General features: G+C 50.1%; 2 protein-coding genes and 1 pseudogene across 6 annotated transcripts; 2 read left to right on the plus strand and 1 right to left on the minus strand.

Moving 5' to 3' along the window:
- Positions 1-337: 337 nt before the first annotated feature.
- On the plus strand, positions 338-7,877 carry LOC120652867 (annotated as a pseudogene).
- Positions 7,878-9,286: 1,409 nt separating this feature from the next.
- LOC120652871 (serine/arginine repetitive matrix protein 1-like) lies at positions 9,287-16,154 on the plus strand. 4 transcript variants are annotated; one of them, XM_039930803.1, is made up of 15 exons: positions 9,288-9,485; positions 9,608-9,697; positions 9,805-9,927; positions 10,538-10,705; positions 11,368-11,454; positions 11,585-11,709; positions 12,178-12,471; positions 12,562-12,900; positions 12,980-13,096; positions 13,209-13,349; positions 13,464-13,538; positions 13,630-13,752; positions 14,196-15,111; positions 15,463-15,609; positions 15,715-16,154. In XM_039930803.1, exons 1-13 carry the CDS (start codon positions 9,465-9,467, stop codon positions 14,929-14,931), a joined length of 2,439 nt encoding a protein of 812 aa, XP_039786737.1. In that variant the 5' UTR covers positions 9,288-9,464; the 3' UTR covers positions 14,932-15,111; positions 15,463-15,609; positions 15,715-16,154. The 4 variants fall into 4 exon arrangements, with proteins under 4 accessions (XP_039786736.1, XP_039786737.1, XP_039786739.1 ...); XM_039930805.1 differs by having other exon boundaries at positions 12,178-12,402; XM_039930801.1 differs by having other exon boundaries at positions 12,178-12,900.
- A 7,403-nt stretch (positions 16,155-23,557) lies between these two features.
- LOC120652872 (AT-hook motif nuclear-localized protein 19-like) lies at positions 23,558-25,733 on the minus strand. 2 transcript variants are annotated; one of them, XM_039930806.1, is made up of 2 exons: positions 24,560-25,733; positions 23,558-23,866 (listed from the first exon to the last, which is right to left on the minus strand). In XM_039930806.1, the coding sequence occupies exon 1, from the start codon at positions 25,424-25,426 to the stop codon at positions 24,611-24,613; it is 816 nt and encodes a 271-aa protein (XP_039786740.1). In that variant the 5' UTR covers positions 25,427-25,733; the 3' UTR covers positions 23,558-23,866; positions 24,560-24,610. The 2 variants fall into 2 exon arrangements, with proteins under 2 accessions (XP_039786740.1, XP_039786741.1); XM_039930807.1 differs by lacking the exon at positions 23,558-23,866 and adding an exon at positions 23,878-24,334.
- Between the last annotated feature and the right edge of the window lie 552 nt (positions 25,734-26,285).

A 26,285-nucleotide genomic window follows, 5' to 3' on the forward strand; every position in this document is an offset into this window, starting at 1 on the left:
GATTGTCGCGCCAATGCATGTGGTGCGACAGGGTGGCCACGCTGGCGGCCCGAGCCAGCGCTGCGCCGCGTCGGCGATGACGTGGACCTCCCTGTCACGCCACATGCACTGGCGCGACAGAGGCTATCTGTCGTGCCAGGGCAAGTGGCGCGACCAAACGGGCTACTTCCTGCAAATAAAAACCAATACGGGTTGAAATTAAAATATTATTAAAAAAGGTTAAAAATAAAAAAATTCCCATTTTGTCAACCACTCACCGCAGCACCACTCTCACCAGTAACCAGCCACCGACAGTGTTCCTCGTCCTTGTGCTCTTCTGCCTTCCGGCCTTGAGGGCATGGCAGGCCCGGGCCTGTGGGAAGCGGTTGTCACCGTGCTGGTCGTCGCCATCGACGCCGTCGTATGCAGGGCCCACTGGTGGGCTAGGGAGGCCTGCCTCGGCGCCGGCGCGCCGCAAGGCGGGCACGGCTTCCCCCGGGGGACATGGGGTGGCCCGTCGTCGGCGCCATGTGGGCGTTCCTCCGGGCCTTCAAGTCCGGCAACCCTGACTCCTTCATCCAACGGTGAACCCTACCTTGTCCTTCCTCGTCTCCTGCATGAATATTGGCTGGCCGTCGCTGCATGTGGCATTATCCATAAGTGTCTGACCTCCCTGATGAGACACCATCGATTGCATTTGTGTGGTGTTCGCCATGCTGCAGGTTCGGGCACGTTGGCATGTACAGGGCCTTCATGTTCAGCTGTCCGACGATCCTGGTGGCCACCCCGGACGCGTGCAAGTGGGTGCTCATGGACGACGACAGCTTCACCGAAGGGTGGCCCAAGGCCTCCGTCGAGCTCATCGGTAGGAAGTCCTTCCTCACCTTACCTCAAGAGGAGCACCAGAGGCTGAGGAAGCTCACGGCCGCTCCCATCAACGGCTTTGACGCGCTCAGCACATACCTGGGCTTCATCGACCGCACCGTGACGGAGTCGCTGCGCCGGTGGTCGCAGGCTGGCGACATCGAGTTCCTGACGGAGCTGCGGCGGGTGACGTTCAAAGTCATCGTGCAGATATTCCTGACCGCGGCCGATGACGCCACCATGCGGGCGCTGGAGAGGAGCTACACCGACCTCAACTACGGGATTAGAGCCATGGCCATTAACCTTCCAGGCTTCGCCTTCCACAAGGCTTTCAAGGTCGCTAATGCCCGATCTTTGCTAGCAACATCGATGGACATTGACGCGCGGAGCTAACAGAAGCGCCGAATATTTCAGGCTCGCAATAAGCTCGTATCTGTGCTGCAGGGTGTCCTGAACAACAGGAGGGTGGCGATGACGAAGGGTCTCCCCAAGTCGAACTTGGACATGATGGATCGTCTGAACGAGGCCGAGGATGAGCATGGGAAGAGGCTGGACGATGAGGAGATCATTTGTTGGCGCCGGCTGCCGGAATGGCTGCGCCGACGGCGATCAACAACGCTCAAGGATCCGCGGTGACCGCGAAGCGACGTCGCACGGGGAAACTCTACCTCACACGCACGCGAGAATGAACTGGATCACACCGAAAATGGTGTCGCCAAACGTTGCGACCTTTTCTGGTTGTTTTCTCCCTTTTATTCATCAGTGCCCACGATCGAAGATCCGAGAACCCCGCCACGCCTGCTCACGCTGCGTCGTGCCCCGCCTAGAGCACATGAACGTTTCATGCGTGGCGTGGCGAGAAGTCCGCTGAGCCGCACCGGGAACGCAGCACGGTTCTGGCCTTGTACACCGAGTCAAAACATGCAGCTAAGGAAAATGAAACACGATCCTAACATGCATCTACATGATTACAATGCACGAGATTAAACTCAACATTTCACCCCCTAATCTCGCTGCACTTCGACGACTCCCAGCTGCTGGCGAAGCTCCACAAACCTGACACGCCCATGCGCCTTGGTCAGGATGTCTGCTAGCTGTTCAGCAGTGCCCACATGATCAATGTCGACCTCCCCTCTATCAACACAGTCTCGAACGAAATGATACTTAGTGTCGATAAGTTTGCTTTTGTCATGATGAACTGGATTCTTGCTTAAAGCAATTGCCGATTTGTTGTCAACCATCAGCCTCACCTTTGGTGCTTGGACTCCCAGCAATTCACCAAGAAGCCGACTGAGCCATATCCCTTGACAAGCTGCATTTGTACTGGCAATGTATTCAGCCTCACAAGATGAGAGTGCCACTACTCTTTGCTTCTATGACACCCAAGTCACCAGATTTGATCCCAACAGAAACACTGAACCACTTGTGCTTTTTCTGTCATCAACATCGCCAGCCAAGTCACTATCACTGAATCCAACCAACTCAGGATCACCAACACTCGGCCCCTTGTAAACACAGCCATAGTTCACTGTCCCTGCCAGATATATGAGAATTTGCTTGACTGCTGCCCAGTGTGTTGCTCTCGGATCTTCCACGAATCTGCTCACTATCCCAATAGCAAAGGCAATATCTGTCCTTGTATTCACCAGGTATCTCAGGCTTCCTATGATGCTTCTGAACTTTGTTTTATCAACTGGGGATGACTCATCTTTCTTGCTCAATTTCAGTCTGTTCTCCATTGGAACACTGCAGGGGTTACAGCCTTTCATTCCTGCCTGCTCCAAAATCTTCAAAGTGTAAGAGCTCTGACATAATATAGTCATTCCATCTTTCTGCTCAACCTGAATACCCAAGTAGTAACTCAACAGTCCTAGGTCACTCATGCTGAAACTGCCCATCATCTCCTTCTTGAATGCATCAATGATTGCTCTACTTGACCCAGTGATTATAAGATCGTCAACATAAACACCCACCAAAAGCAAGCTTGTTTTATCAAATCTTCTATACACAGCATGCTCCTGTGGGTTTTTTGCAACGCCAAGTTTCAGCAACTCCTTGTCCAACCTTTCATTCCATGCCCTGGGAGCCTGACGCAGCCCATAGAGAGCTTTCTTCAGTTTGAGCACCTTTCCACTGCCATTCTCGACAACAAATCCAGGAGGCTGTTGAACATAAACCTCCTCACTCAAGTCACCATTCAGAAAAGCCGATTTAACATCCATGTGGTGCACTTGCCACCCTTTCTGTGCAGCTAGAGCCAATAACAACCTCACAGTTTCCATTCTTGCCACTGGGGCAAAGACCTCATCAAAGTCCACCCCCTCACGCTGAGCATACCCTTTTGCAACCAACCGAGCTTTGTGCTTGATGATGTTGCCTTCTGGATCTTTCTTCACTTTGAAAACCCACTTAAGCCTAATTGCCCTGTGTCCAGCAGGTAATGCAGACAGCTCCCAAGTCTTATTGCTCTGAATTGAATTCATTTCATCATCCATGGCTTCTCTCCAACACTTCTCACTCAGTGCTTCATCCACACTCCTGGGCTCCTCTACAGCTAGAAAACACAACCCACTATACTCAAAGTTCTGAACTTCATCAGTGGGGTCATAGATGTTTGACAGTGTTATGAATTTCATTGGCACCCCTTCTGAATTCACTGCATCTCCAGTTGGTGGTGTTGCATATTTTACTGCCTGTGCTGGAGGACTCACTGGAGGTGTTGCTAGATTTGATCCAGCATCTGAGCCAGTGTTGACTGACCACTGGCCTTGGGCAAGTGAACCCTGATCTTGATCTGCAGGCTGTGCTGCTTCATTTCCAATTACTGTTCCTGGTCCGGCAACAGTGTAGAACTCCACATCAAACACTGATGCCACAGGATTATGCCGAGCTTTTTCTTTCCAGTCCCAAGCCCTGGCCTCCTCAAATATGACATCTCTAGATATGTAAAGTTTCTTGGCTAATGGATCATACACCCGATAACCCTTTGTTCCTTTCTCATAGCCGATAAACACTATTGGTGTTGATCTGTCTGACAACTTGGAGATGCCTGGCCCTACTTGCTTCACGTGAACAACACAACCAAAGGTTCTGAGATGGTGCACCCTCGGTTTCTTGTTGTACCATGCCTCACAGGGTGTCGTCCCTTGAAGACTCTTTGTTGGGGCACGGTTCAACAGATATACTGCTGTTGTCACTGCTTCTCCCCAGAACTCTCCCGGTACATTCTTGTTTTTAAGCAGACATCTTGCCATCTCGACGACAGTACGATTTCAGTGCTCCACCACTCCATTTTGCTGCGGTGTGTACGTCGTGGTGGTAAAGTGCTTGACGCCATGCTCATCGCAGTACTCCTTGAACTCAATAGAGTTGAACTCTCCTCCACGGTCACTGCGAAAAGCCTTGAGCCTGCCACCACTCTCCGTTTCTGCCAGCGCCTTAACTCGCTTGAAGCATTCAAATGCTTCATCCTTGCTCGTCAGAAGATCTATCCACATGTACCGAGTATGATCATCAACAATGAGCAGAAAGTAGCTCTTACCCCCCAGAGTCTTCGGCTTTATCTGACCACACAGATCAGCATGGAGCAGATCCAAAGGACTGTTGGCTCGATAATTTGCTACCTGTGGAAACGGATGCCGATGCTATTTGCCAAGTGCACAGCCATCGCAGAATTGTTCCACTCGATCTAGTACGGGCAGACCTTCCACCATTCCCTTCGTGCCGAGCTCTCGGAGCGCCCGGAAATTCAGATGGCCATATCGGCCATGCCAGAGCCACGCCTTGTCATCTGATTTAGCCATCAAACAGACAGGAGCTGCCGGATGCACTTTCAATAGGTACAGACGGTTCCTAACTCTCGGTGCTCTTGCCAGCAGGGAACGCTCGGCGTCGAACACGTTACAGAAACCATTTTCAAGCACAACCTTACAGCCTCCCTCTTCCAATTGGCCTAGACTGACAATATTGCTCTTAAGTTTGGGAATGAAGTAGACTTCAGTCAGTACCTTGTGCCCATGTTTTCTTGTTTGGAGCATCACCGATCCAATGCTTTCGATCTCGACGAGAGAGCCGTCGCCGAAACGCACCGTGCCGCGGACCGACATGTCCAGAGACACCAGTGCTTCACGTCGCCCCATCATGTGATTGCTAGCCCCTGTGTCAAGGACCCAAACATCACCATCTGCATCACAATCAGCGGGGTACACCTTCTCCTCGTTTAGGTGCACGACTTGCCCTGTCGCGCACACCACAGCTCCAACTGCCCCTTTCTGAATGCCCACGGCGTTCACGGTGGCCAGCAGCAATGGCGGCTGTTCTTGCTCCGTCTGCACATGGTGTGCTTCCTCCTTGCGCTCCTTCTTAGGCCTCTTGCAGTCCTCCTTCCAGTGGCCATAGATGCCACAGTTCCTGCACCGACCCTTGCGCCTAGGAGTACCTTCTGACGTGAACTTCACCACGGGCTCTTTCTTGTCGCCGCGCGCACTGCCCTTTTGCTTGCCTGAACCACCATGCTTCTTCTCGCCGCCGCCGGATGACGACCCGTTAGGAGTCAGGCGATGGCGATACTTGGACAGCCACTCTTCCTCAAACAATAGAAGACGACCGGCTCGCTCCGTGACGGAGTCGACGTCGAGCCGATCCTCAGCGGCCTTCAAATGCCCCACCAGATCTTCGATCGTCATGGTGTTGACATCCAGCAATGTCTCGATCGAAACCCCGATCTGGCTGAAACGCTTTGGGAGTGTTCTCAGCAGCTTCTTCACAACCTTGTTCTCGGGCATGGTTTCACCGAGCACCCGAAGCTCCGCCGCGAGCGTGTTGATCCACATCGCGAAATCATCCACCAGCTCGCCATCCTTGCAGGCGAAGTTCTCGAACTCCTGCAGCAGGTGCTGTGCGTGGGCCTCCTTGACCCGATCTGCACCTTGCCTCATGCTCTTCACGCCCTCCCATGCCTCTTTCACCGTCTTCTTGGACCCCAGCGTCGCCCACATCTCCTTGGGCATAGAACGCAGGAGCGCCCCCATGGCTTGGCGATCTTGGGAGCGCTTGACGCCGGCACCTCCTGGCTCAATGGCTTCCCAAATCTCCATTGCTTCGAAATTGCACTGCATCAACATTACCCATTCGTAGTAATTCGATCATGTTAGCATCGGCCACATGAGAGAACTCTCACGAGCGCCGCCCGCCATGGTGCTTGACGAGCCGCCCACCATGGAGCTCGACGATGAGTCTTCGCCGGTCATCTCTTCCGAGGTCGCCGCCGCCGGTCTTCCGCGTGAGGTCACGTGCTTCTACCGCGAGGGCTCGCGAGGTGGGCTCACCGAGCCGCTGTAGAACATGAACCATGCTCTGATGCCAGTTGTTGGCGCCGGCTGCCGGAATGGCTGCGCCGACGGCGATCGACAACGCTCAAGGATCCGCGGTGACCGCGAACGCGACGTCGCACAGGGAAACTCTACCTCACACGCACGCGAGAACGAATTGGATCACACCGAAAATGGCGTCGCCAAACGTTGCGACCTTTTCTGGTTGTTTTTGGTATCAGAGCCGGGGCCGTGCTGCGTTCACAGTGCGGCTCAGCGGACTTCTCGCCACGCCACGCATGAAACGTTCCTGCGCTCTAGGCGGGCACGACGCAACGTTTGGCGACGCCATTTTCGGTGTGATCCAGTTCGTTCTCGCGTGCATGTGAGGTAGAGTTTCCCCGTGCGACGTCGCGTTCGCGGTCACCGCGGATCCTTGAGCGTTGTCGATCGCCGTCGGCGCAGCCATTCCGGCAGCCGGCGCCAACATCATTGACATCCTCATCATGTACCTGAATGCGGGGCATGAGTCCTCCGCACACATCTCCATGTGGGCTACGGTGTTCCTGCAGGAAAATCCAGAAATATTTGCAATGGCAAAGGTAAGCAAAATATGTTTTTTTTCACGTTAAGCTATTTGTAATTCTTTTTTTTGTAGAAACGAAAGGGAAATGCATCCATACATGGATGCACAATTTTTTTGTTGAGTTTTTCAACTGATAGTTGTGTGGTACAATTTCAGGCCGAGCAAGAGGAGATTATTCGGAACATTCCACCAACACAGAAGGGGGTTAGCCTGAGGGACTTCAGGAAGATGGAGTACCTCTCCCAGGTACAGTAGTCCCGAGCTCAACAAAATACTCCCTACACTTTAAGCGGCAATTCGCCTTGACATTTCTCGACACATAAAATATGCTGAAGGTTATCGATGAGACGCTGCGCTTTGTCAACATTTCATTCGTTTCGTTCCGTGAAGTGAAAAAAGACATCTTTGTGAACGGTGCATTTAATTAAGAAATCTCACGTTCACTTCCTCTAGTGAACACTTCTAAATAATAAAATCAGCAACTCAACTAGCTACATATGACAACAGACTACTTGATACCCAAGGGTTGGAAGGTTCAGCTGTGGTACAGAAGTGTGCACATGGATCCTGAAGTTTATCCTGATCCCAAGAAGTTCAACCCATCAAGATGGAAGGTACATATAATTTCAATTTACATATGACGCTCATTCCCACTAGTAATCCAAGAATCATCAAACTGCAATGCTGAACTTGTTTGTTAATGATAATAAGTTACCTGAACTAGAAGTTTTTATTGAACTATTTTCAGGGTAACTCGCCGAGACCTGGCACGTTCCTTGCCTTTGGACTTGGAACCAGACTGTGCCCTGGAAATGATCTTGGAAAGTTGGAGATCTCCGTCTTCCTCCACCATTTCCTCCTTGGTTACAAGTAAGCTGTTTATACAGAAAACAATAGTAATCCCAGGCTCGCATCTAGATCTAGCGTTCTGGTTTTCTAATTCATGGTCAAGAAATGAGCGTTACTTTATCCAAATGTAAATTTACCAAATGCTCAAATGAAGTTGTCTTTGTGTTTTTCTTCTTCTTGCTCGCAGGCTCACCAGGAGAAATCCAAGCTGCCGGATAAGATACCTGCCCCACCCCAGACCGTGGGACAATTGATTGGGAAAGATCACCGAAGTTTCTGATGAACATTAAGGCCTGTATCAAACTATTTCATAAGGACTTTCTGTAAAAATAAGGATTTTCTGTAAAATCAACTTTTATGTTTGAGCTGTAGCACCTCAAATCCTGAGTTTGACTTCCCATAGGAGCGAATGTTATAGGATTTAACGGTGTTATGTTTTCAGTGATAGGTGACGTTGTTGATGTTCCCGTCGACAGCGAGACACCTGTGGTGGCTTCACCAATCTCGAGGATTTGCTGGCTCAAACTTCGAAGATGCTCGTAAGGGTAGAGTTTGTATACATGCGTTCATAGGATGAGTGTGCGTGCTTTGTAAACGTCTGAGTTGTACTGTGTAATTGCAAATAAATAAATAAAATGCATTGCATTGTCTGAACATCATGTGACAAGGATTCTCAATTATGACATTAGCATTAGCGTTCCCGAACTCATGTCCTTGCTTTGTTGCATCATCATAAATAAATTGAATTTCCTTCGAACAAAGCAGATGAAGTTATATCCAAATTGTAAGTGTGTTAACGACCAAAATTGGCAGTAACCTGAACAGACCGGTTTGACCGGTGTGTCTAGGCGGTCTGACCGGTCTAGACGTTTGTAGACGGTCAGACCGGTTTGACCCGTCTAGGAGTCCGAGTACAATTAGAGTTCTTAATAGATTTAGATCTGTAAACAGGATTTCTTGCGGGGTAAGTCTTCCCCACCCTATAAATATAAAGGGTCACGGTCGATTGAAGGAAGAACCCAATCGAATCTATCAAAAACACATCTTTTATCTTTTTTATCTTTACCCTACTTTTCCAACCTCGACATGCTGTTCTTCTCTCGTCTCCATGGCGTTTGAGGACGCCCTAGCTGGCTTGCCGAGTCTAGGGCAACCCTACACGCGCTTGCCCCGACGGGGTCCCTCCCGGGCGAGCGTTCGTAAGATCGTCGCCGTTCTGCACGGCGACCGGTCTGACCGCTCCACGCAGGAAGTGCTGCAAGGAGCTCCTCCTCGCGTCGCGCGACCTAGCGCGATCGTGTGTTGGTCCGTAAAAGGCATCAACAAAGTGATTTTTTTGAAATAATTGCAAATGCCTCATGACTCCCCCCCAATTTTTAAATGACTATTTCTTGAATTGAAATAATTGTAAATAACTCTTGAATCTTATTTTTCGGCTTTTTCTGAGTCTTGAACTGACACTGCCCAAGCGTGTTATCAAACGTTATCAAACCTATAACCTGCTACAACAACACGAATCACGTAACGGGACGCAACGCAACGGTCTCGAACTTGTTTTTTTTTTTTTGAACTGGCCATACGGGCTAGAACTAGAAAGGCTCAGGCGGTCTATAATGGCCCACAGCATTGCGGCCCATGTAGTAGATGGCTTAACTGGATCGGGCTATATCTCACGTGCAGCCCCCACTCCGCGGCCGGCGGCCACCCCTCCGTCGGTTAGTCGGTTTCTGACTCTCCTCGCCTACCCACCCAAGCGGCACGCGCAGACGGCAGACCCCTTCGAACCCTAGTCACCCCTCACCCGCGCCGCCCCTGCGCTCCCCGGCCGCCTCCTGCCCCCGGCGGCGGCTGCGGCTGCGGCATCGGCGTCAGCGAAGATGTCGGGCGGCTTCTTCCGGGTAAGCTGCCCAACTCGTTGCCTCTATCTATCTGTCTCGCGCTTCGTCTCCTCGTCGCTGTTCGGGGTCGTCGGATCTGTGACTGGGAAGGGCCGCGCTGATTCCCCGTTTTTTTTTCGCAGGGGACGTCCGCTGACCAGGACACGCGCTTCTCCAACAAGCAGGCGAAGCTGCTCAAGACACAGAAGTTCGCGCCTGAGCTTGACCACTTGGTTAGTTCTTTCGTCCATTCATGCTCTTCATAATGTTTTTGGGATGTAGCTGTTATCTGCAAGAGCTTGCTCTGATTCGGGGATTTTGTGCTTGGGGTTTGTGATAGGTGGACATGTCTAAGGTCAAGATGGATGTGATGAAGCCCTGGATCGCCAAGAGGGTCACTGAGCTCCTCGGGTTCGAGGACGAAGTGCTCATCAACTTCATCTATGGCCTCCTCGAAGAGAAGGTGAAGTTTACACGGTTTATTCATGTCTAGCAATGTCGCTTGTTTATTTTTTCCTTACTAAATTGTGTGCATGGTGCAACAAATTTGATTGAATTTCATTGAAAACAGCCTCTCCTACTTGGTACCTGTAGGATATGTGGATTTATTCTAATCAGCTCGAGTAATGTAGCTCAGAAACTAAAGAGCATATATTTTGTGACCTAGTTCAGGAGTTAAAACTGAAACACTGTTTGGTGTTATGGTGCAGTTTAGGAGTCGACTCAAACCTGAGAACACAGGCATGCTTGTTTGTACAGTAACTTGGAACTCAACCAATCATGTGAAAATAATCCTGTCCAATTTCTGATTTCACAAAATTCCAAATGGATTCAGTTATGCCTTTTGGTCAAGTGTAACAGTTGCTTGTGCCTAATGATAAATGTTTCTGTTGGGAAGTTTTATTTCTGGCTGCTATGTACTCCAATGTTGCTCAGCTGTAGAATTAATTTTTTAATGTTATCCAAAATCAAGTACAGTACAGCTCTACTGTTTTCTTTTGTAATGTTTAATATTATTTCACGTGTAACATAGATGACAACTGATGCCGCTGAGGTGTGTTTTTCAATGGCAGGAGGCGGATGGGAAGAAGATTCAGATCCAGCTGACAGGGTTCATGGAGAAGAACACAGTGAAATTCATGAAGGAGCTCTGGACCCTCCTCCTAAGTGCGCAACAGAATGCAAGTGGGGTACCTCAACAGTTTCTAGATGCAAAGGAGGCTGAAATACAGCAGAGAAAGGTTTGTTTGACTAAACAATACTACTATACTGTCACCGATTTGGCTTTTACTTGCTGGATATGATATTTTCACTTAAGGCCAATTACATATTTGTCATCGGATGGGCTGGTCAAACATTAAACTTGCCATTGGACCTCCACACGACCGCACCTCATGATGTCTGTTTGACTGACACAAAATGCCCCCCTCTGTCCGACCATGCTGTTTTCACAAGCGGATGCATTGTCAATGGAGTAGTGGCAGACAGAGGGCAGCAAGCCTGGTTTTGATGGCAAATTTGCAATTTTATAATGGCAAATTCAAGTTAGAGGATCAAAGTAGTGGCAGATATGCAATGTACCTTTCAGTTAATTCAGACCACTGATATTGGTGTTTATGGCCTTTTGGGGCCCTTGAGCATTGTGTGTGCAAGAGTGATGTTGATTTATATGGCAGGATGTATATTTTTGTGGGCTATTTTGAGTGAATACTGTGGAAGGCAATTAGGACATTATTTTTCTTAGTTTTTTATGCGGTTTCTAAGACTATTGAATAGTTTGTGTTTAGCAGGGTCTTTTGTATTATCTTTGGTCCCATGATACCAGAATATTTTTCAGACATCATTCGAAATGTTAGTCATTAGTTCAGTTTTGAGACATTTTAAAGTCTTCTATTCAACACAGGCGGAGGATGATAGAATTGCACAGGAGATCCAAAAGAAGCGGGAGAAAGAGGGAAGAGACTTAGAATTGGAGAAGCAGAAAAGGATGGTGAGGTTTTCAACCATTTTTTGTATCATTGATTTTTTGGTTATATTGTGACATTTTGTGTTTCTGATGGTATTCAGATAGCTTCTCCGATTATTTGGGTTCATATCATTCTTTACCTCAACTACTGTAGGATGGTAATGCTGGCAACTCAAGATCCTCTGGCGATCCAACTGGCTCTGCTATAAATAATACAACTGTCAATGCTGAGGAAGAAATGGACTTGGACTTCAAACGCAGCTCAAGAACAAAGAACCGGTCAGTTGTTAATTTCTCAGATAATTTTAATGGCTTTAACTACGTCTTAATGCATGTTTCACACTATGCTATCAATGTGTGCCTATATTTAGAAGATCCTTCCAATCTTAGTGTTTTGCCTGTTGTGACAGCTTGTCGGTTGCCACCCTTTGTAACATATGTATGTAAGAAGCTGTCTTTACAAATCAAAGTTTCGGCCACTCACTAAGTACACATTTTTTTGAATGTTTTGGTATAAATTCTGAGAACAGTAAAATAGCTAATTATATTTAAATAAATATGTTCAGTAAGGGTGTTTAGATCAGGATCTGAAATCGCCCTAAACTGCCATGATATTTAAGATAAATCGTTCTAGGTGGAATTACATTGACTTACATTTTCTCAAATAGCCTGATTACGTTGTAGGGTTGTTGTAGGTGGAAGTGGAATTACTGTGGACTATATGCTTATTGTTTTTTTTTCTTCCAGGGGAAGTCGCAGATCCAGGAGCATATCTTTGTCGCCTCGTGGTAGGCGAAGATCTATTTCTCCCAGAAAGCGTCCTCGATCTCCTTCCAGGCGTTCCCGCTCAATTGATAGACAGCGTGGATCGTCACGGCGTTCAACTTCACCTAGACGCTCTGCTTCTCCCCGAAGGCATTCTCCAAGAAGGAGATCACCTTATTCAAGGAGAGGTTCACCTTCATTGCCAAGGTATCCATCCCCATCTTCACGCCGGAGATCTCCTCTTCGCAGAAAATCACCATCGTCTGGGTCACGAAGGTCACCTTCTCCTCGCCATCGTCGTTCGCCAGCTCATGTGTCAAGGAGGTCACCATCTCCTGCACGTCGAATGTCGCCTGTCCGACGCAGGTTTTCATCAGGTAGACATCGATCTCCATCTCCTGCAAGGCGTAGGCCAAGATCCCCATCTCCGGGAAGGCGCAGGCCACGCTCCCCATCTCCAGGAAGGCGCAGGCCTCGGTCGCCTTCTCCAGGAAGGCGCAGGCCACGGTCGCCGTCTCCGGGAAGGCGCAGGCCACGGTCCCCATCTCCTGGAAGTCACAGACCACACTCCCCGTCTCCTGGAAGACATAGGCCATGGTCTCGATCTCCAGTAAAACGTCGGTCCCCATCTCCAAAACGCCGGAGGAGATCCCCATCACCAAGAACTCGTTATGCAAATCGACGTCCGTCTCCACAGAGGAGAAGGTAAAGCGCAGTGTTACTTCCTTTTCCACCTCTATCTGCATGGAATCAGCCACCAATTCTGATATACTAATACTAGCAGGGGTATCAGTCCGTACAGTAGCAAAAGTCCTAATCGTTCTCGCCGGAGTTTGAGTATAGAGGCTGACAAAAGAACAGATGGCACCCCCTCCATTAAGGACAGAGTTGTACCTGAAAGGTAATATGCGGTGTTTTATTCAGAGACACGTTATCAGGAACTAAAGATTATTTCTAGATATGTTCTTTTGATGTATTCAGAAACAATTACCTTACAGCCAATATTGTCTTAGGGACCAAGAACGAAGATCAGATGGTGATAATGATAGGGATGGTGCAAGGATTGGCGATGGTCGTTCCACAGATTCCGAACATAGGTTGTTAAAATCCTTGAGGTCGCCTAACAATGAAGAAAGGAACTCCACATGTGATAGGTGTGTATTCTTCCGCATTGTGTTGTATATTCTTTCTTCCATATTCTGTCCCACACATCAGTGAACATATTTGAATGTTGAAAGGCCTCGTAAACATTTATGCATCTCTTTCAGGAGCTCAGGTAAACAATTACCTAGTCAGGACAGCACAGATGCAAGTGGAGATGAGGAGGAAGGCAGTCGTGCTAGGTAGGTTGCCATAGTTTCCTCTATTGCGCTTGCAAGATTGTTTTCCTTCTCTTTTCTCATATTTAATGGTGTTTCTCTTTTTATGTTTCAGAGAGAATGCACGGAAAGCAAATTCAGCACGTAGGAAAACTAAGGATTCCGCAGATCGGCGACTGAACAAAATTGGAGCTGGTGCCTCAAGCCCTGGGGAAAAATCACCATTCATGATACAGAGGTTGGATTCCCTTCTGAAACTGCTTTTGATTCTTGAGAGAATTGAATGGTCACTAGACTCCTGTGTGCTCCTTAGTATTCACCGCTTTGCAACACTGCCTTTTCCCCTAATATATAGCTTCTTAAAATGTTTTAATTTAATTCCTTATTGAAAACTGAATAGTACTAGATAAATTTCAGATGAAAATTTACACCCTGATTGTGCCTTCTTTAACCTTTTTGAGTATATGGCATGCAGTTGACAATTTTATACATGCTTTGATGGATGTGCCATTCATTATTGTTATATAATTCGCTTAATAACCATGGTGATGTATCGTAAAATAAGTTTGATCTAGTTGTATGCATGTGCGTTTTTCTATCTATCTATCAGAGTGTACCATTTCACTGTAGCACAATGTGCATCTTCTCAGCAATTGTATGATATTGTTTTCTGTTATCCAGTGGCAAGGGTGTCCTGAAGAAACACCCTGATCAACTATCAGAATCATCGGAAGATGACCTTGTTGGTAGAAGCCACAGAACAGATTCTCCTGATGAGCGTTCCCCACCTAGAATTGAAAAGGATGACTTGCACCCAAAGGATGGGAGGGAAAGTGAGCATGCCATGATGGATTCACGTGATGAATCTGATGATGCTATCAAGGCAAAGAAATTTATCTCTGAAGTCAATGGGGACTCCCAATCAGAAGATGGAAGTCCTGTCAAAAAGCCCAAGAAAAGAACAGATACTAAAAGCCACATTGATTCTCGTAGTTCAGGGTCTGAAGAACCTGACAAACATAGATCCCACTCTGAGAAGCGAAGGCACAAGAAGGCTCATAGGCATAAGAGGAAACATGATGATAGTTCTGAGTCTGATACCGAGTCAGATGGCAAAGAGGCAAAGAGGAGGAGGAAGGAAGAAAAAAGACTCAGAAAAGAAGAAAGACGTCGAAGACGTGAAGAGCGGCATCGCAGAAGGGCAGAACGCCATGCCAGCAAACAAAAAATGAAGCAGACTCATGCTGATGCACTGCCCTCAGATTCTGAGAAGGATCGGGATTCTAATTCAGATGTTGATGTTAGGAAAAGAGGTTCACCTGCTGGCAGAGAAGAGTCTGATCAGAAGAAACTTGAAATTGAGCTTCGTGAGAAGGCCCTTGAGTCTCTTCGAGCAAAGAAAGCCATCAACAACTAGCCTGAGAAATTTATTTTGACGCATTTGAGTTTCTATTTTCAAGTGCTTATCTCAATGTTATGGAGGTGTGCTTATATGATGCCTATTTAATGTTCTGTATGTTTATGTGGCAGTTGATCTGAGGATTCCTGATCTGTTTCCTTGATGCAGCTGCGTTCAGGCTTAGCTGCCAGTTATCTGGTAATGTTTGCTTCTACAGATTTGTATGAACCATAACACTGAAATGGAGATATTTATGTTTTGTGAACATTTGCTTGTCTTTGTTTCCTTTACTTAACTGGAAATCGATATTCTGATAAGTTCTTTACTAGCGTACATTGTGCAATTTCTTAAAAAAAAAATATATTATTGAACCCTAGCACAGCTCTCTTAAATTAATCATTTACTGGGAAGTAATAAGATTGGTTTTGGATACGACAGAATTGTCGTGGGCTTGTTTGTGTAATGATACTTGCTTATTATTTTTTCCACTTTTGTGGACGCCTTCCTGCTACTTGCCACTTTGTTGATTCGGATTTGGATTATTGGCAGATTAGCACCATGTGCACAGGCTTTTTATGTTCCTCAGGATGATATGATCTGCGCCTCAACAAAAACAAGTTGGTAACATTATTGATTGGAAAGTCTGCTAAAGCATTCCTTCTTTCCAGTTGTTTGGTCAGTGCTGCTTAGTTTCAGGTTTGTGCAGTAGCCAATATATTGCTATGTTCTGCTCAGGCAAGTACATATGGATGCCATAGCTGCCGTTACTTTTCCAAAACTAACTTTTAACGTTGACTGAAGGGAAAGTGAAAAATAAAAGTACCATGACAAAATTTTTATGCTTGGAATATGGAACCACCAAATCAGCTGAAGTTACAAACAGTATCTGCCGAATCCATGTTCCACATGGGATGAAGTGCAACAGTCCATAGCATCAGAGGAATTTAATGGCCTCCAAGTTTAGTTCACCAACTTAGGCTATTGCTGTCTGATGATGCATGACCATGCGTGCTCTATTGAAAAGGAAAAAACAGGCGGAATTTCCTGTTCTCCATTTGTTGAATAGTGCCCTGAGTTTATAGAATCTTTGTTGACTGGTAATACCATGGTTTCTTTCCCCTTTTCCTTTTGCCTTGAGTGTTTCTTATTACTTTCCCATATATTCATCTTAACAATGGATCTAGCAAACTTTTTGTATACCCAGTTAAGAGAATTCGTGATATTGGTTTTGTGAATTTAAATGTCAGTCTGCCCATTTCTAAAGTACTCAGTAAATCAAAACTGAGGGGAATAAGTATATTTAACTGACAACATGTATAGGGTTCTAGACTTGTAGTGCTGTTTCTCTTTTAAGAGGTAGAGCTTCCGAGTGCCCAATTCAATACTAGTTGTGTACATGATCCTTTACTGCTTTTGGCAGAAAATGTGTAATCAAAATCGTGATCTCATCTGCTCACTATTGGTTTGCGGATCACTGTTGCTAAGGTTACTCTTTTCACCATTTATGCTGTGTAGCAAGAACTTTTGTTCCCTTCTCTATGTTGGTTAGGATGTGGCATCCTACCGACACTAGCACACTTAGAGTACAAGTGTCTTCTGTAGACATACTAATCATGGTATATTTTAAATGTAGCATTTATGGGGTGCTATTATATTCATGTTGCTGTGACCAAAGTCTTTTATTTTAGAAAATCTTGGGTTGTGATAGAGATTTCCGACTTGCTGTGATTAGTCATGGATTCACATTTGAAAAGAATGAAACTAATTTGAACATAGGCATTTGAAAATTCTGGCCCGAGAGTTTCATCACGAACATATATATTAGTGCTTATAAAATTTTGTTGCGGGTTTGATCAAATTTGATTTATGTTGTCAAATGTAAGTGTGTGAGGTGTGGAGCGTTAAAATGTCTATGGATCGTCGATGTGTCCGTAGAGAGAAAGCATGTACGTGGAAGTCATCATAAGTGTTGATGCTGTGGTATATGCAGCGTGTAAGTGTGGGAGACTATTTAACCTGTCACCGATACACACTAAATGGGTGGGTTTTGCAAAAGTCTTGAAGGTTTCCTTTGAAATTGATGTTCATGGAGTGCAAATTGATTTTGCTAAAGTTTAGGGGGTTTTATGTGAAAGCAACGTAGGCAGAGTGCTGATTGATTTTATCTAAATATATGGGGTTTTTGTAAAATTATTGTTAATAGAGTCTGTTGATTTTGTTAAAGTTCAGGGTTTTTTTGTAAAATTAACATTCACAAAGTTTTGAGGACTCTTTCACAAAATTGCCACTCATGGACTGCGGGTTGATTTCATCAAAGTTCTCGGGGATTTTGCAAAATTTATGTCCCAACTATTTGTGGCTGTCGAATCGGCTAATCCGACAGCCGAGGTGATTTGGGATGATGTGGCCACCCAACAGTGTAAGGGAATGCCCCAGAATTTAGTAGGAAAGATTTGAAAATTCTGGAACTTAGTGTCATGTTTACTCCAGGGCGTGGAACTCGGTACTTGGTTCCAGCTAGTGGGTAGGGAGTACTAAAATTCATGGCTTCTTGCCCCTTCACCCCGAGCACCCCTCCTTCCCTCTTCGCATCGCCGCCGCCGGAGCTTGTAGCTGAAAGTCCTCTCGGTTGCGATGAGGGTGGCGGCGGGCCCCTTCTCTCTTCTTGCTGGGTTGGTGTGTCGGCTGGTGGTCGCTGCTGTCCTTTTTGCTGGCGGTGCGCAGATCTGATGTTGGTAGTCATAGTTTTGGCACCTCTTGGACTGTTGGGGCTGCCCCCTGCCTGGTGGCGTGTTGGGGCTGCCCCTTGCCCGGGGGCGCGGTGGCTGGTGCGGCTTGTGGGCTGGCGTTCTCCGAGTCTGTGCATTTCGTTCTCCAACGGTGCCGTGGACAGTTACACTGGCGGCTCGGGGCCATCTATGCCTCCTTGGTGTCCTTCCATGCCGCTGGCCGTGCAATGTCGAGGCACTCGTCACAGTTGCAGTGCGAAGCCGTCCTGCCTCCTGCATCAGAGTGTTGCCCTGGGTGGCCGATGTCACGCGCGGGCACGTTGCCCTACCAGCGCTCTACTGGTCTGGTGTTCATGTACACCGTCGCTGGGCTCTATCACTGTCTCCTACGCACACACGACGCCCGACCCTGCTTCCTTTAGTCACGCTGGCTGTCGCATCGGGGCACTCGTCTCGCTGCAGCAGCCCAGGCACCCTCACAGGGTCGGCTCCTCATGCTGGCGGTGGTTGCGCACGGCTATCAGCCCTACCGCCGAAGATGTATCGTGTGCACGGTGTTGGCGGTGATAACGCGGACGATGGTGTCATGCGGGGCATGAGAGCTTGGTGAAAGCTATGCTTGTCTCTTTGCGCTGACAACGACGGCGGCATCTTGAAGGCGTTGTCGTACTCCTCCTGCAAGATTTCCATGTGAAAACCCTACTCTATTGAGCAAACGGCGACGACATCTTTGATGTTGCTCCCTACTTGTAGGCACCGTTTTTGGATATCTTTGCTGCTTGCTGCCGGTATACATGTCTCATTCTCCTAACTCTTCATTGGCCATTGGCTGCTATCGTGTTCAGCAAATGTCCTCCTCTGGCGTCTTTGCTTTGTTGGCGTTCTCCTTCGTGGTGCTAGTAAATTAATTGTCGAGTGGTGTTTCCACTGCTTCCGTCATTCCCCATCATGGGTTCCTCCCCTTGGATGGCGTTGGATGGCTGTAAATGGAGCCTGGATGTGTTGTAGGTGTCACCATCAATTTCAATTTAAAGGAAGCCGTCGTTTTCATAAATATGTGGTTTGCGTGTCATGCACCACTCTTAGTCCCCAATTGTCCCTCAGATGGAGGGGGGCAGTAGAGGGGCGTAGCTACGAGGAGCAGTGCGGGAATGCAATGGCCACAAGGTAACTGGCAAGTATGTTGTTTGATGGTGGGGCTAATCGACGATCAGTGGTCGTCTTTCGGCTTGTAACAGGACTCTCCTTTTGCCAGCGAGTTGCGTATCTCTTTCCGTCGCAGGTGTTCTCTTCTCCTGTTTTTTTTCCCCAATGATGCTGAAAATGTAAGGTATATTTTGGCTTCCCAAATGACCTACCAATGAAATACCCCCCGCACACAAAAATACCCTCACGTTCAATTTGATTCAATTGGCAATGCAATTTAATGTGGAATCCTTCTCTTATTTTAAAGTTCGTTATAGTGTAATGTACTTAACCCATCTCACTCTTTGGATACCCTCAACCTATGTGCTGTGCCCCAAAATATTAAGTCGTCCAACCGTCGAACAGATATTTGTGTTCCTTTTCGGACACTTTTCCCCGCCTCTTTTGTGAGCCAGTTCGCAATACTTACATAAGATGGCCCCTCTTATTTGGCCGAGCCACTAATCGTATCCCATGATGATCTTGTAATCACAATCACAACGTGACACTTGTGTTTGCCGGCATGCTGACACTTGTGAACGGTACATACATATTTTTGTCTATCAAAATGCGTTTTTTTATATCTTATATCCGGGCTGGGGCCTAGTGTTGGTGCCCTGTTCTTTTGATGCTGGTAGACATGGTTCCTGTTTGGCCAAACAACTGCTCGTGACCTATGCTCAAAACCTGTATGATAGCCACGCCATCATTGGTGTCCCTTTCCATCAGGGAAACCGCTCCCCGTCAGTGCAAATTTGCCGTTGCCTTTTTGCGTAGCGCTTGGCCCTTGCACCACACCTGTGGCTGCGTTCAGCAGCCACGCTTGACGCTTGCTCCGCCTGCCGTCGCACGCCTCGCCATATCTGGTGGCATCCGGTGCTATGATTGCTTCCCAAAGAACCCATCGTCCCCTGTAGCACCCGCGCAGAGCCGCAGACGCCCGGCGCTGTGCTCAGCGGCCGCTTTGTCCCAGCTATGTTTGGACCTTGTCGCCCTGCCAGCCAGAGTCCCCCCGCTCCGCCCGCTATATTCTCAGGCCGCGGGCTCTGTCACGGTCACGGCTCCTGTCGCGCGCCCTGCAAGTAGCCCAACTTGCAGCAGCATGCCAAGTTGGGTTGGACTATTTCGGATCGTGCCTTGTATCGGAAGCGAGAGCCGGTTGGACCCGGAGCCGTGGCGTGGCGCGAATGCGTAGCACCGCTGCACCGGGACACGTCGTGTCGTGCCCGGTAGGGATGGATCGAACCGGACCTCCTCGTTCTCACTGTCTTACAGCGCCTGCGACGCTGACCCATAGCTGTCCGTGGTAGCTGGCAAGCTGCTGTTCCGAATTGAACGCCGCGGGCGCGACTCGCCCCCGCAGGCCAAACGCCAGTCTCGATCCCCGCCTGCATCCGCACCGATCCTCTGGGACATAGTCGGCGTCGCAGAGGGTCCCCTCCCCTGCCGATGGCGAACAGTGCCCCGGCTTCAATGGCGCGACTGCTCCCACGTGGGCAGGTTGGGCTGCGCGCGTGCGCTGCCGGTCCCGCGACCCCGTCCCGTCCCGTTCCGTGCCTCGCGCGCGTACACCGGCTGCCCCGCCGCGCTAGCCGACGGTCGGGACGGGAGAAAACTCCCGGCGCGCGCGCCTCGGTGACTTTAGGCTGTTCACACTGGGATCCTCTAAAGGATCCTAGAGGAGTCCTGTACCAAAAAAAAAGCCTGCAGCACCATACTTTGAAGCATCTCCTAGCCAAGGGAACATCTCGTTTTCCCTAGGAATAGGGGACTTGCAGGACTTCCCCAATCGGCCAGCGTGGCGGGCTGGGCCTGCGTGCCCGCTCCAGCAGCCTCGCCTTCGCACCCAGAGAGGTAAGAGGGACCGGAGCGGAGGACGGGCTACCGCCTTGGTCGCCTGCATACGGTCGCCGCCCCACTGTGTCGTGCCCGTCGCCGGCCGCTCCGACAAGGAGGGAAGGGAGGCCGCCACGGAGGGCGGCCGTGGAGGTCCGCCTGCTCCTCCGCCGCCATGGAAGCCCGCCGTGAGAGAGATAGGAGGAGCGAGGTAGGACGCGCGCCAGCGAGAGAGGCCGCACCGCCGCAGCGCCCCGCCTCGCGCCTCCGCTCCACACCGCCATGGCCCCCGCTTGGCTGCAGGCCCCGCAGAATCCGAGCCATCACCGGCAGGATGGCGTCGGCGAGGACCCGGGCCCACACGCCATGGCCGCCGCAGATCCAGCCCCGCACCCTGCTCCTCCTTCCTCCCTCCCGCCGGCCGGCCCCGCTACCCCACCGAGCTCGAGGCGCCCGCCATGGCCCCACGCCGGAGCGAGATCCGACCGCCACCATGGCCCCGCTCGGCCCGAGAGGAGGGAGGACGCCAGGGCCGGCGGACGCGCGGGGAGGGAGGGAGCCAAGGCCGGCGGCGGGGCGGAGAGGGAGGGAGGCCGGCGGAGCGAGCGGGGGTGGGAGCAGGGAGAGAGAAAGGGGGGAGGGGGAGGGAGGACGGCCGCGCGCCGCGGCCATGGCGTGTCACCACCGCGCGCCCGCCATGGAACCGGCGAGGGGCCCTGGATCTGGCGAGGTTGGGGGCGCCGGCGGAGAGGAGGAAGGGGGCGGGCGGGCGGCGCGGGCAGAGAGGACTGCGGGGAAGAGTGGTGGGGAGAGAGAGAATGGGAGGGAGGAGGTGTCGGTGGTGGGGGTGAGGGTATAAAAAATTCTGACACGTGGGACCTGTGGCTGGGAGTTAGTATAGAGGATGTATGGATGCTGAAAAATTTAATATAGAGGAGAATATCTCGATGATCAGATTAGAAATATTCTTATAAAGAAGAGAAATAGAAGAAGATGAGTGTGGATAGCCTTACCCCATGCTCACCGCCGCGCGCCTGCCCGTGCCCGTGCCCGTGCCCGTGCCGGTGCCCCCGTGCTGTCTCCGCGAGTCACAGGCTCACAGCAGCGCACGCCGCGTCGTGGTTGCGGAACTGCAGCTCGGCCGTGCGCCGCCCAGCGGTGGAGTTGGTGAGGTCAAAAAATCCGTGGAAGAGTCAAACCTGATTCGGGAGAGACTATTCCTGAACGGGCTAGGCAGGCAGGGCGGGGCGCGCGCACAGCGGCGCAGGGCCCCGCTGGCGCGGCCGCCGTGCAGGACAGCGTCAGGTTCGATGTGAATGCCTGCGCCCAAAGCCCAACCACCGCTAGCCGCCTCCTTCTCAACGGGACGGGAGTACGGGACAGGCATCGCCAACTTGGATCACACTTCAGAGATCAAATCAGACACATCGCCCGCCCGCCCATACCGGACTACCGGAGTCACACCCACCCTACCAATTCCATCCTTTGGCCTTTGCCTTTGGAGAGAGAGAGAGAGTGTGTGTTGGGATATTCCTGCACGAAATCACAGCACCAGCAGGAACGAAGAAGGTTCGTTTCCGCAGAATCGTTGCGTTGCGTTGGAGACGCCGTGAGAGAGTGAGCAGGCGATGCAGTGCCATGTCCTCCGAGCATCCAAAGAAGGGCAGCGAACAGGAACGATCCCTTTCGTTTCGTGCGGGTTTGGAACATGCATGTAGCTAGACACGCACTCACACACCCATCACTTCACTTCGTTTCGTTTCGTTTCGTTTCACCTCACCCGACCCGGTGTCCGGTGGGGGGCCAGGGCACAGTGCCGCGCCATGTCGCCGTCCCCATGGCGCCACCTGCCCATCCACGCGGCCATGCCCCTTCCAAGTTCCAACCAACCCCGGCCAGCCGGTGCTGCTGCCACTGTTCCGTGATGAGATTGAGATGAGAGCATTTCTTCCTGTCCGGGTGAACTGAAATGGGAAAAGGGGAGGGAACGAATGGGGCGAGCAGTAGTGGAGTGGAGGGGAAGCTCGTGACGGGACGGGTCTTTTCCTGGGGGCAGACAAGAATGCAGCACCAGCGCTGGATTCGGAGCGGCTGGAATTTTGCAGACCGGCGAATTTGGCTGCACCCTTTTCTTCTGGTTCTCCCGATCATGTTCCCAGTTTGTGCTCGGGAGCATCGTGAAAAACTAAAAATGGCAAAATTTGTTGTCCTGCCACTGCGTTGTTGATCGTTGTACTTTGCTTCTTAAGACGGTCTAGCTACTAGTACTACGTCAATTTTTCGCATACTGATCAGGTGCGTGTGCGTTGCCTTGCTTGGGTAATTTCGTCAGCCAGCAGTTGCTGTCTAGTTTTTTTCTCTGTCGTACAATCCATAGTCAGATGATTGTGCATTAGTCATTAGTCTTATACCACACAGAAACTGAAATACCTGTACACAGTTTTGTAACTATTTGCATCCATCGTAGCACTATATATACCAAGAGTTTTCTAAGATTTGGTGCACTTAGGGGGCGTTTAGTTACTTTTGGTGAAATTTTTTGGGTGTCACGTCAATGTTTGACCAGATGTCGGGAGAGCTTTTCGAACACTAATTAAAAAACTAATTTCAGAACTCACTTGGAAACCGTGAGACGAATCTTTTGAGGTTTTTGACCGCATCATTAGCACATATGGGTTACTGTAGTACTTATAGCTAATCATGCACTAATTAGACTCAAAAGATTCGTCTCGTCGTGTACATTCAAACTGTGTAATTAGTTTTGTTATTTAATTATATTTAGTACTTCATACATGCGTTCAAATGGAAGTTGAAAATTTTTGGTGACCTCACATCAGCATGCGTTCCCTTCTTCACACCCCTACCCATCTGTATAGAGACATCCAAACCATATGGAAGGAAAAAAAATAACGGAGATCGAAGCCCGAATTTCATCGAGATACAACGAAATCACAAAGTTTCCACCTGTTTGGTCACCACCTCGTGCAATGCGCATGCCATTACCATCTCGAAATTAAACCTACCTAGCACGGACGCCTAATATAACCTCCGCCACATCTTCTCAACACGTGCTACGTACTCGATAAGTACCTTCTTCACCACTTCTTGAGCAATCACATGTACCTCTGACTTATGTAGATGGCTTAATCTGTAAAGCACTAGTGTACTTGTTTAGGGTGCATGGCAGCGAAGAACACCAGAGGCTGAAATAATGGTAGGCACAGTTATATGCATTAGATGTATCAGTCAGCGGAAAGGCAGAGTGATCAAAGAAATAATAAACTAGCAAAATGGAATGTCAAGATCAGTAGATCTCCTGACAGCAGTAAAGTTCAGAAGTCAGCAATTAACATAGTTTATTTTGAAAGAACATAGTACTATTACTTTTTGAATTTTCAGAATCCTTCTGAGTTCATTGAAATGATCAAACCTACGGGCCAAATCGAGGTATGTATGATGAAGAGCAAAGAAAACATGCACATCTGATCAGTTCATGGCCATATGCCAATATTGTAAGGCATCTAACTTGTGTAGTGTAGGCATTCCCACACAAGATATACAGCAGAACTGATTCGAGTAGCGGTCATGAAAAGAATGAAGATTAATTTAGCAGTTCACATGAAACTGAATCGATCGCATGGCTCGTTGATGCATGCTTGCAGAGACGCCACCTGCAGATGGACTGATTAGGCCAGTAAACAATGGTCGAAGCTGAATTGCTGATACACACTTAAGTACTAGCAGGAATCGTACATTAATTCAACAGGCTTCCAAGTAGAAGAGAAGAAATGAAAAGACGATCCACACATATGCAGCATGACATAGCATATTAATTAACAAGGTAGTCGAGCTACTCAAACAACTAGCCTGCAGCTACGGAAGAAGTAGAGATCTACCTAGCAAATAAAGGTAATCGCCGGCCGGGCGGCGCAGCAAGCGCTTGCTTGCTAGAACGACGTCGGCGGCGGCCGCGTCACAGCGGGGTGCCCCCACTGACCGAACATGTCGTGTGGCGGCGTCTGCGGGACGGCGTACATGGACGGCGGCACGACGTTGCCCCCGCTGCTCTGCTGCTGCGGCTGCTCCATCTGCTGCGCGGTGGCGGCGCCCTCGGACGACCCGGACAGCACGGCGCCCTCGTCGGCGTCCTGGTCCAGCGGCAGCCTCTCGTAGGTGGCGTTGCCGAACGTGGCGGCGATCACCATGACGGGGCCCGACGCGATGAGCTCGCCCATGACGCTCCCGCCCACCACCTGCCCCTGGCCTCCCGCCAGGTACACGGCGAGCCCCGTGGCCCCCGGCGGCGCCGGCGCCGGGAGGAAGGCGCCCGACAGGGAGAGTATCTCGAAGCGGCCGCGCAGCGCGACGGCGGCGGCCCCGGCCCCCGCGGGCTGCCGCAGCGTGACGTTGGTGACGGCGCCGGTCCCGCTGAGGACGGAGACGCCGCGCTGGCGGCGGCGGGAGAAGCCCGCGATGGCGTCGACGATGTCGGCGCCGCTGGCGATCTCCAGCACGTGGGAGCGCATCGCGTTGGGGCTCTCCCGCGTCACCACCACGGGCGGCTTGGGCTTGTTCTTGGACCCGGGGGGCCGCCCGCGCGGCCGGCGCGGGCCCGCCCCCGCTCCTCCACCCGACGACGCCGGCGGCGGCGACGCGTCGTCCTCGTCGTTGTTGTTGTTGCCGCCGCCGCTGTCGGCGCCGACATGGGAGTGGGCGTAGCCGTGGTGGCGGCCCTGCAGCGCGTGGCCGTCGAGGCTCCCCATCTCCTCGGCCGCCGCGCCGGCGGCCGGCCACCGGTTTGCCAGCCCTACTATCTTGGTAGCCGTGAGAAACACCGCGTGATCGACGACGCGAGGCGGCAACCAGGAATCGAAGCAGGCAGCCTGTGCGTTGCTAGCTAGCTCGCTCTCCGCCGCGCGTGGCTATCTATGCCTATCTCTTCTCTGGAATGAATGCACTTCTCCCCGCGGCTTTCCTGTTCGTTTCCACTCTGAGAAACCTTCCGGGGCGCGCTACACGGATCGGAGAATCAAGTGACCGACTCCTAGGCTAGCAAGGCCTGGCCTCCGTCCCCAACCGAGACAACATATATACACGGTACGGTCAGAGTGGATGCCCTTCATGCCTGGTGGCGAAGCTGCAACTGTTTTGCACTATCTGTAGCGCCAAAACAAGTCATTCTAGAGATTTTAGGACAAATTAATAAGAAAATAAAATGACAATGTTTGCCTCTAGTTATTATTTATATTTAGCACTAATTGATTTTTGTATGCACTTACAGTTTCTAAATAGAATAAGATGATTTATTTTTTGGGACAAAATTTGAACGTTAGAATGACTTTTTGGGACGGAGGGAGTACGCAATTACGCTAATCAGCAGAGATGGTGAAGGTTCGGGGAAGGCTCGCGGGGGTTACGGAGCGGCCCGGCCGGTGCTGCCCATGGCGCGGCGCGGCGCGGCGCGGCAAGGCTAGTCTGCCGATCGCCGCAGCGCAGATGGGCCGGGGTTTGAAAACTGGTCGTCAGCGATCGATCATGCATCGCGCGGCGCGAAAACCACGTGCGCCTTTGGACGCGACCACGACCGTTTCCATCTCTTGTCGTGATCATCAGGCGCGTGTG

Source organism: Panicum virgatum, chromosome 9K (genome assembly GCF_016808335.1).
Source record: "Panicum virgatum strain AP13 chromosome 9K, P.virgatum_v5, whole genome shotgun sequence".
Taxonomy (NCBI): Eukaryota; Viridiplantae; Streptophyta; class Magnoliopsida; order Poales; family Poaceae; genus Panicum; species Panicum virgatum.

What these genes read in the sequence shown, in the direction of transcription:
- LOC120652871 (XM_039930802.1), top strand. Translation starts at nt 9,465, where the DNA reads ATGTCGGGCGGCTTCTTCCGG. An exon ending in TGGAGAAGCAGAAAAGGATG is followed by an intron (nt 11,455 to 11,584) that starts GTGAGGTTTTCA and finishes CAACTACTGTAG; the next exon opens with GATGGTAATGCTGGCAACTC. An exon ending in TCACCATTCATGATACAGAG is followed by an intron (nt 13,753 to 14,195) that starts GTTGGATTCCCT and finishes TCTGTTATCCAG; the next exon opens with TGGCAAGGGTGTCCTGAAGA.
- LOC120652872 (XM_039930806.1), bottom strand. Translation starts at nt 25,426, where the DNA reads ATGGGGAGCCTCGACGGCCACGCGCTGCAGGGCCGCCACCACGGCTAC.